The following is a 10,608-nucleotide window of genomic DNA, read 5'->3' as shown; positions in this document are numbered from 1 at the left end:
AGAAACACACAAATACAAAGGTTCCAGCTCGGGACTTTTGCAAGTAAAATGTTTAATGCGTTCAATTCTATATTCTCAATAAAATAAAATTAGTGTTTTAAAATCACACCCTGCTCCCCTCTGCTTATGCCTCTCTTCCTAGTTCACATAATACATACATATAGAAAACAGTCAGAGACCAATTAAAATACAACTTTATTATAATTTCCATGGAAATTAAGTGTCAGATGTTGGCAGAAGTGTTGCAGACCCCTGAGAAGCGGGATTCAGTCCGCTGATCCAGGCGTGAGTACGAAGCCGCTCCAAGGTGGCTCGCTTCTTACACTCCTCCTCCAAACAGAGGTGGAGGAAACCGAGGCACTCTAGAACAAACGCAACAAGAAAATTTTGCTCCAGAAAATAGGCAAACTGTAATTGTAGCTGCTGGTTCTGTGCCCACCTCGGGAGAGGTTGCTGCTAAATTGAATCCAGTCCATCGCAAAAACCCTGGTGTCAAACTGACAGCTGTGCAGCATGCAGTAAAGCATTACTCCCAACTGCCAAACTGTGGTGGGAATAGGTTTGTACGTTTTATGTTTGAACCACTCTGGGGGAGCATATTGAAGAGTACCTGGGAAACAAGCATAGTCAAAGTGGACCGGATTTTTTGTTTGTTTGTTTTCAGTTTTCTTTTCCTGTGGAAGCTTCATGAGATCATTGGTTCAGTTTCATACATCCTGGGAGATAAATACAGTTGAAACCATTTACATACACCAAATAAAAAGATATAAGCATTTTTTTTTCTGACAGAAGTTAAATCAGACCAAACTTTTCTTGTTTTAACTTAGTTAGAATTAGAAAAATTACTTCTACTTGCTAAAGGCGAGAAAACTTATTTATTCAAAAATATTTTTTAGAGATTTTTTTGTAACTGAACTTGAATTCAAAAGTTTAGCTTGACTTAGTTTAGTGCGACTCCAATTATGTCAGTGGTTCCCAAAGATTTTCTTCTGGACCCCCCCACTGGTTCCCAATACTGTTCTGGGCCCCCCTGTGGATTACATTAAAATCCCCCCCCCCCCCCCGAAAAAGATTTAAAAAAAAAACTCAACTGGGCACACACATCGTACAACCAGACATAAACCTATACACATATTTTGTTTTCAAACTCCACTGAAGTTTATTTCACACTTCTGGTTGCAACAAAACACACTACAAACCATCTTCACAGTGAAACACTTTTGTGTAACTGTTTGGTTTTTTTTCATCCACACTGCTTCCTGCGCCCCCCAACCCCCTGCAATGACACTGCACCTCCCGTAGGGGGCGCGCCCCACACTTTGGGAACCACTGAATTAGGTTAACCTATAAGAAGTTTGTAGAATGAAGCCCAAAAGGTTTGACCCAAGTTGTACAGTTTACAAGGCAATTATGTCTGACACCGACCGAATGTATGTAAACTTTCGTATTCTAGGAAAGTTGCAATAAAATTTCCAAAAAATATTCTTGCTAAGTTCAAGAAATAATTTTGGTAATTCTAACTAAGACAAAGCAAGAATCGTTTGGTCTGATTTAACTTTAGACTGAGAAAATAAAATGCATGTGTAAATGTAAATATCTGGTTCCAACTGAGAAAGGACTCAAATGCAATCTCAAAGCTACGTTAAATGTTTAGCAGAGTTAAGTTATACCCTGGAAATAGCGGAAAATTTTCTTCAGCTCATAACTACCACAGCCAAAGTCAATAATACGGAGCCGCGGCCCTTTGGGGCCGATTTCTACCAGCGTGTTCTCCAACTTCAGGTCCCGGTGGAAAACACCTTTATTGTACATTTCCATGGCGGCGTTCACCAATTGGTTCATGAGAGCCTGAAGTAAAACAACAAACAAAACGTCTCCTTTGCTTAAATAAATGATACATGTTGACTTTATTTTTTGAGACAGAATAAAATGTAGTGCTGTGAAAATGTATTTGTCACCTTTAAAGATGCAGTATGCAAATGTTATAATATGTTATAATATGCTTTATAATATAATATACTTTTAACATATTTGTTAAAACTGTCACGTTGTCATGACAATATAACATGAGACAGATGATCTGTGAAAACAGGAACTAAGTTTGATTCTCTTTCTGCATTTAAAAGACATTACAAAATCATTACAATGAAGTGATATGGTGTTGAATAAGTGAATGTTTTTTTGTGTATTTGAAATATAGAGTTGAATAACTAATTTTCTTTTCATGTGAATAGAAGCCAGATAAAAATTAATTCTTTCTGCTCCTTTTCATCCATGATTTATATCAGCTGTTACATAAACTCATTATTGAGAGACTGAAATAAAAAATAAAATGAAATTAATTAAAATTAAATGAAAATGTTTATATTTCAAATATAGTTATTTAAGCTGCACTATACAACTTTAATGAAATTTTTTTTTTTACATCTTTGTTGAAACTGTCACAATGTCATGACCAGTGATGGCAAAGTTACTTTGAAAAAGTAACTTTAATTGGATTACCAATTACTCCTTGAAAAAGTAACTTAGTTAGATTACAGATTTCTTGATTTGGAAAGTAACTAAGTTACATTAAAAGTAACTTTTTTAGTTACTTTCAGTAGCTGCTAACAACAACGCTTTGCCACCTGTGAAAATTACATTGACCTTTACCAATACTTAATTGCAAGTTATTTCATAATGGTTACATCAACAATGTGTCTCCACTTATGTGGTTGAACTGAAGGGGAGATTGTTTAATGGTTACAACAGTACAAAAAAAACTGTACAAAAAAACCTACAACAGTAATTTGTGCGTATTAGTGTGTGTTCCACTGTCGTCTGGAAAACTCTAAATACAGCCCTCCACCCCCCAACCCCCCACCCTCCGCCCAGCCTCCAGGTTGTGCGTTACGGCCCTGCGTTTGCTGTCAGAGCGCAGCGCACAGCGCTCCTCCTGTGGCTCCACAACTCAGATGTCTGCACAGATTTGTGACACTTATCTTAATATTAATAATTACTGTATAATGGCGTTTATTCGCGCAACTTTACGGACTCGTTCATTCATGGCTATTTTCACGTTTATTGCTGTTCAGATTAGTGTCGATGTTTGCAGTTTTGTCGTAGCGAAAGCTCGACGTCATATTACCTTGACATTAACAAAGACACAGCGGGACGGCTCATCCGGGAAATGATGGACAGGGAGAGTCTGACTAAAACTAACTGGGTGTCAGACAAATTCTAGGCTTTATGTCTGCTTATTTCCAAGCCCAAAAAGCCCAACCCGCGACTCATTAAATCTGCAATCGACTTTACAAAAAAACAAGCCCAAAGCCGTTTATAATAATCAGACTTGGCCACCGAAACAACAATTAGTTTCTGTTTTTCCAGCAACAAAATGCGCGTCTCCCTCCATTGTTTACATTTCTGTCACTGCTGATACTGTCGCACAGAAACGGCGGTTACTCACCAAGACACGTAGAGGAAATTAAATGAAATTACAAAAGAAAATAGTAACGCACAGTAATGCAAAGTGGTTAGTTGATAAGTAACTGTAGTCTGACTACTGGATTTGAAATAGCAACGCGTTAGATTACTCGTTACTGAAAAAAGTGGTCCGACGTCAGTCACTGGTCATGACAATATGGTATGAGACAGATAATCTGTGGAAAACAATATTGAGCTCCTCTGCCTTTTCACAGTACTCAGTGCCAACAAGAAGCCACCAATCAGAGCTCAGAGGCGGGTCTTAGAGCTGTAAATCACAATCCAGTGTTCTGCTGTTGATCCCCGTCTTGCTCCCCTCTTGCTCTCTGGTACAGCTACACCTTTTAAAACTCTGTCAGCAGAGCCTGTTGTGAATGCTAAGCTAGTTACCATGGCCACCGATGATGACGGTTTTCCTGTAACATTGAGTTGTTTCTCCGCAATTAGCACGTTTAGCAGTGAGGTTGATTGACAGCGCTAAGACCCGCCTCCTGGCTCTGATTGGTTGTTTTTGCATTTCTTCAGACTGCACTAATAGCTCAGGGAGGAGGTGAAGGAGATCGATCTATTCACAGATTATCCGTCTCATAATACACTGTCATGACATGGTGACAGTTTCAACAAATATGTAGAAAACATATTCTTTATAAGAGTTACAAACACCAGCTTTAACCAAAACACAAAATGCAGTGCTACATCTTTAAAAGTTACACAAATCAAAACAAGCCTGAGGCAGCCAGAGGTGCCCTTAGATTCCTGAGGTGACACTAGCCGTCCGGCTTCCCTACCCTGGCCTCATCTTCCTGCAGACGACCTCCTCGAAAGTGGATGTACTGCGCAAGATCCAAGGAGAACGGCGGTCTTTCCATAACAAGGACGAGCTTGTGATCCAGACAGTACCAGTCCAGCAGGGTGACGGAGGCAAACTTCCCGACTGCTTCCGGCCCGCCGCCTGCTTTCTGCATCAGCGCCACCTCTAGGGGGACGCAGCCAATCTAAAAAACCCAGAGGTCTGATTTGTGTAACGCAAAGTGAAAGATGAATTCTAAGTACGGTGGTGGGTTCCAAACTAGTTCACTCACTCTCAATTCACCTTGCACTCTCTTGCTGTCAGCGTACTTGATGGCCACCTGTTGGACATGAGCAGAAGTCTTTATCCCGTCCATAGGATGTTTGTGTTTGGTCAAAGATGTCAAGGACAAAACGCAATACCAACCGGTAAGGAGTCGGCAAGGCGCAGGCCAGCGTAGACAGAACCGTAGCCCCCTTTTCCAATGAGTCCCAGCTGCTTGTACTTTCTTTCAAAATCAGCTGTATATTTACAAAAATGACACTTTTGATAAAGCAATGACTACTGCCAGATCATTATTGTTAATAATGTGCAACAATCGGAGGTAAAGTCCTAGTGTCCGTTGTTTGTGTCCGTCCGGGTTTTTCAAGGCTTACGAGCATTTTGCAGTTCTTTTTGTTTGATGGAATTTACCACAGACTGGAGGTTGTCATTAGCCTCAGCAGAAACAAAATGGCTGCTTTGTGTCTGCATGATCAGTTCCAGAAGCACGACCCATATAGCATCAGCTAGCTTGTGCATGTGTTAATATAAATACTTCCTGTAGGGTATTTTCTTTCGTTTATTTAATTTCGTTTTAATTATAAAAAATAGTGAACAACAGATCACCTCCAAAATACAGGACAACACCGTTTGAGGCGTCCACTGTGGCTCCATCTCGCAAAACTTCCTGTTTCCCCAACAACTGAGTTACAGCCAAACAAGATTTAATATTGTTCATGTTACTTCTGTCTAACGTGATGGATTAAAAGATGGATTTAATCAACACGATGATTTATTTATTTTTTACACTTTTTTAGCATTAGTATGTCTGTAAACCAAAACTGCAACTTCAAGGAGACATCACTATGCAAATAGAATTAAAAACTAATGCAATACCGACCTGAAAAATATTTTACTTATTTATCATTAAGCCTAATTCACATCAATATCCAATAGAAAACTCCCGACGGCATGAACTGACTCACGTCCCCCTTTGACACGTTTAACCTGTTTAACAGATTCCTTTGTAGATTTAGACTCTTTTTCTTTGCAGATTTCTCAATATGTTTATAACATAAATTGCTGCTCTAGCTAGCCGTGCCTTCGAAGGTTCGCGCTTTCTACTTCGACAGTAATTCTTAATCCAGGTCATGTTACGTGAGGAGAGGAGTGCCATCTAGTGTTCGTTAGAACAAATTGCAAACCGAGTCAAAACGCGAGTGAGAGCGTACCGCACGGGACACTTCAATCTGACTAAAATTACGGGACATCCCAGCTAATACGGGACAGTTGGCATTTGCTTGCTGACTTATAATCATTTCAAAGTGTGGGCTCACATTTGCTTGTGCGGAGGTCACTGAGTGAGCTGTTGGTGCCATGTTCTGGCAGAGAGACCCTTTCAGAGGGCTCTGCATTAGCACTGGCTGTCCTCTTCCACAACCTATTCAACAACTCTTCATTTGTACCACTGTTGGTGCTGCTTTTGCTGCTAATCACAATTATGCTTGGCAACAGATTGGTGCGTTTTTCTGGTTCCCTTTTAACAGAGCGTCTTTTTCTACTGCTCCTTTCCCTGACCAACTTTACGGTCACTTTGTGAGGTTCATTGGCATTGTGACTGTTGACGTTGTTGCCGCTTACTTTCCGCAACTTCTTGTTCCCCGACTCAGCGACAACATTAGCCTTTCTAGTCCTGCACCCCGATTCATTCATGTTGCTCCTGTATTCATTGGAGAGACTCTTGTTATCTGAAAGAGGAAAGAGTTAATTGGAGAAAATGTTTACTCTCTGTAGCCCAAGAATGTGCAGTATTTAGATGGGAGGAGTGTGGTGACACAGCAAAGTCTAAAAACATATAACAAAAAATACTTAGAATTATAATATGGAGGTAAACACTGACAAATATTCCCGTATTGGTCAAAAGAAATTGTTGAACATAAGTAGGAATCAATCAATCAGCTGGATCATCAAACATTTTCCTGGAAAAAATGTTTTTCTTCTTAGAAATAAAGTTTGTCAGTTTTGGAACTGAAATATGGTGTTGAATTTATTATAAGAGCTTTCCAGTGTTACCAATCACTCAAAACACTTTACACAACATCATCCATTTGCACACACATTCATACACATACAGAGATTGGAAGCCAATTTAAGCTGGAATTGAACCTACAACCTTCAGATCATGAGACGACTCATGAGGCTGTAGTACATACTATACTACAGCCAATATAGCTGTAGTATAGTATGTAGCTGTAATGTGATGTTATAAATTTGCCAATTGACATATTTATCTTATATACAAGATTAAAAAGTATTGTTATAGTGAATTTAAGCCAAATAAATAATTGAGAATAATATACTGTACTGAGGTTATATCATACTATGAGCCAAATGAAAGTGCAACTGTGTAGGATGATTTCTAAAAAAAAAATAACAAGAAAAAAAACAAAACAAATGGGAATGTGTATTTGTGCATTAAAATTCAACAGACTGTTTACAATATGAAAATAAAAACTCTGCAAACAGTGCTGTTATTTTAGCTAGAGTTCTTCTGACTCCCACCACTTACATGCCCAATGTACAATAATAATACAAGATAATGATGTTACAAATTTTATTATCTTCATAAAACGATCATCTTAACTGCATCAGACAATTCCTTTTGGATGCATTGTGCAGCCGAGATATATGGCAAAAATATGGAACACTGTTTACAGAAATATATCAAAATTTTAAGGATGTGAGACGTAAACTGCATCCTTTAGCATGCACCTTTTCAGTGGATTTTTGTCTTTTGTCAAAAAGACCACACTGTTTTTATCAGAACCTATTTTGAGATGAATGGAGCAGTTACTTTTAATAAATGGAATTTATTGATGTACAGATTGTTCTTCCTTTACAAAGCTTTAACCTCACCTTGTTGTTGTCCAGACTTAAAAGCAGACGTCGCCATTTTGCTGAAGAAGCTTAAAGATAGTCTGTCGATAGGTGCGATGTGTACTCCTACACATTGGAGTGAAATCATTACCAATGTTCTAGAGTCATCACAATGATGAGATGTTCCATTCCAAAGGCGTTGACATTTGAAAATGTACCAAAGTTAAAATTCTGCCCTGTTCTGGATCATATTCCAAACAATTTATAAAGCACAAGCATCTGTAATAAAGTTTGAAGCAGCGATCAGGCTGTATTGTTTTATATCTTTTTCTTTCATAATGTGCCTGGAGATTACAATTGTTGTGACATTGTTCTATCTAGATAAACTGAATTAAACTGAATTTTCTGAGGCTGTAGATACTAACTTACATAATAAGCTTGTTCACGCATTTGTGTAAGCTAGCTTACACGAAGTACTACTTCAAGTTATTTTCTCCTTCAAAGGCTTCTCTGCTGTAGAGAATTATTTAGTAGTGACTGTGTGAGTATTAACTGAATCTGCTGCTGTTTCTTAAAAACTTCACAACTTACTCTTCCAGCTATGATGAAACATGCGGCCACAAATCAAATATGCACTAAGACCAAGACTTGTAGGTTTCTTCAGTCTGACCTCTACAAACAGTTCAGTGGCTGGGTCCAGACCAACATCCTCTTTCACTTCCTATTTTTTGGTTTCCAGGAACCCAAAGTTGCATGTCTTTACTACAATGGTTTTAATTTTTAACCTCAGAGATGTTGGACTCTTAGAAAAAGTATTTACATCTCTTAAATACAAAGACCTCCACAGGACCTGGAGAGATCCATCAACTCAGGTAGAAGAATCTGAGGAGAGGTGATGCACTCCGCAAATTTGGCCTACATGAAAGTGTCAGAAGAACAAAAATAGAATTTCTTAAGTAGGAATAAGAAATCCTACTTAAAGTTTCTTTCTGGGCGAGCCGTGGTGTTTGGAGGCCTTGAGTCCTCGACGCAGCCGTCACGGGTTCGACTCCCGGACCCGGCGACATTTGCCGCATGTCTTCTTCCCCTTTCCTGTCAGCCTACTGTATAAGGGACACTAGAGCCCACAAAAGACCCCCTGGAGGGCTAAAAAAAAGTTTCTTTCTGGTTACACTCAAACTAGAAGTTTACATACAGTGAAATAAAAGACATGCACCTTTTTATCCCATTGTCTGAAGTTAAATCAGACCAACGCCTCCTGTTTTAGGTCACTTAGAATTACCAAAATTATTTATTTTTGCTAAATTCCACAGTAATAACAGAAAGAATATGTCAGATGTTTTTAAAACCAGACTTTTATATACATTTTCTCAAGTATTTGGTAGAGCTGCCTTTGTATGACTTGAGCCAAACATTTTGGGTTTTCTTCCACTGACTTCTTCCAATAATATGCTGGAATTCTGACCCATTCCTCCAGGCAGAACTGGTATAACTGGGTCAGGTTTGTACGTACACACCTTTTCAGATCTACCAATAAATTCCCAGGGCTTTGTCTCATTTCGGCCTTTAGAGCACCTACAATTTCTCTTTCTAAACTCTTGACAATTATACTAGCAATCACTCCTTGGACATAATGACTAACCTACAAAGTGCCACTAGAACATGGATGTCCATCTTTTGGCAACCCTCACAGCACTACAATCTGAACTGAAGCGTCATCAGCGAAACAAAATGTAATCACACTAATAGTTTTAACACATGCGATTGGTTTCCTTCTGTGCTCTGAGTCTCTGTGCTGCCTTGCTGAGGAGACAGAGAGCATTAGCAGCAATCAATGAGACTGCTACTTAGTCAGCCTTTACAGAGAGAGAAAAGTGCAGTGAGCAGGCAGAATCGTGGTATTTTGTAAAAAAAAAAAAAAAAAAAACTGGGGGCGGGGGGATGACGAACAGAGATGCAAATGGCTGCTAAAATTATGATGGGAGTCATTCATCTGGAAATAATCTGTGATGTGTGATGACAGCGCACAGAAGATTTAGCTCTAATGACTAAAACAACTATAGGTGTGGCAGGAGCTGTATTATTTCAACTTACTTACTGCAAATTACTTCAATGGTGACATATAATAAAGAAGCAATAAACACAAATGTTTACATATTTAAATTCATACCCACAGAAGAGTTTGGTACTGTCACCTCTGGCCAATGTCGGCATTGTTAATAATAATTAGTTTTCAGTCATCTAATCTGGTTAACTTCAGGTAAAAAAATAAAATAAATAATTATCAACATTGTTCTCACAATGCAAGCAACAAAAGGAAAGGTAAATCACACAATGTGAATTTGGGAAATTGTATTTCTGCTTTTAGAGCAAAACTGTACGAAAGAGCTGGTGGAGGCAAATCTTTTTCACACCAAAGCTATCTTCTGTCATAAAATAAATAAATTGAAATAGTACTTGTCAATTTAGTTTGCTTTAATTTGAAATTTCACCCTGGGGCCCAACATAAAATTTTGGGCAGGGCCCCCCAAAAACTTTGGACCGGCTCTGTAACCAGTGCACAATGGCCATAGAAACATAAGTTTTGTTTAACGTAATTTTGTCTAATCTCAAGAGAATTTTTGAAATGTGTTTATTTGATGTGGTTTTGTTAATCTGAATTTGTTTCATGATAATAAAAAAAATGTTTGAGCTGGAAAAGAAGTAGAAAGCTTTAGATTCCTGTCTAGAAACAAAACAAAGGCCATTTTTTTTGTTTAATTTTGCCCACCGGTTTTGTTTTACTATCTTCAAACACGAAGAATGTTAAATCAAATTTAAATGCCCAAAACATCTAACCCTCTCCATTATCTGCTAAACTGTTAAATTCTAACAAATTCTAACTACCAAAGCATAGAATTTCGACATACTAGATAAAAACTCTATAATATTTTTTTTACATTTTTAGCATTTAATGTCCTTCAAAATCCATTTTTTTTATTGTCAAATATATGATTTGATTTTAAAATTATATTGAGTCATAAAAAGAGTTCACTTTAAGCTACCTGGTACTTTAATGCATGTCTGTGTTATTATGTCTGATTTAAACGCACCATTTCATATGAAATGGAGTCCAGTGGTCAGGGCTTTATGTAATTGTTTTTATCGCGACACCCTGGGAGATTCAGCTCGTGGATGAGGGATTAAATTCCGACAATGAGCAAAATAAAAGACAG

At 38.2% G+C, this 10,608-nt stretch overlaps 1 protein-coding gene across 1 annotated transcript; it reads right to left on the bottom strand.

Annotated features, from left to right (window-relative positions):
* Positions 1-216: 216 nt before the first annotated feature.
* On the bottom strand, positions 217-7,541 carry LOC102223417 (serine/threonine-protein kinase pim-1-like). Its single transcript, XM_014473030.2, has 8 exons — positions 7,433-7,541; positions 5,854-6,264; positions 4,682-4,776; positions 4,548-4,595; positions 4,254-4,460; positions 1,671-1,848; positions 440-610; positions 217-362 (listed from the first exon to the last, which is right to left on the bottom strand). The coding sequence occupies exons 1-8, from the start codon at positions 7,539-7,541 to the stop codon at positions 217-219; spliced, it is 1,365 nt and encodes a 454-aa protein (XP_014328516.2).
* Positions 7,542-10,608: the final 3,067 nt, after the last annotated feature.

Source organism: Xiphophorus maculatus, chromosome 2 (genome assembly GCF_002775205.1).
Source record: "Xiphophorus maculatus strain JP 163 A chromosome 2, X_maculatus-5.0-male, whole genome shotgun sequence".
NCBI lineage: Eukaryota > Metazoa > Chordata > Actinopteri > Cyprinodontiformes > Poeciliidae > Xiphophorus > Xiphophorus maculatus.
The sequence above is the reverse complement of the archived record's forward strand: the minus strand, read 5'-3'. Positions and strand labels throughout refer to the sequence as shown.

What these genes read in the sequence shown, in the direction of transcription:
- LOC102223417 (XM_014473030.2), bottom strand. Translation starts at nt 7,541, where the DNA reads ATGATTTCACTCCAATGTGTAGGAGTACACATCGCACCTATCGACAGA. An exon ending in TGCAGGAAGATGAGGCCAGG is followed by an intron (nt 1,849 to 4,253) that starts GTAGGGAAGCCG and finishes GTTTTACTTCAG; the next exon opens with GCTCTCATGAACCAATTGGT. An exon ending in AATTTTCCGCTATTTCCAGG is followed by an intron (nt 611 to 1,670) that starts GTATAACTTAAC and finishes CTTGTTTCCCAG; the next exon opens with GTACTCTTCAATATGCTCCC.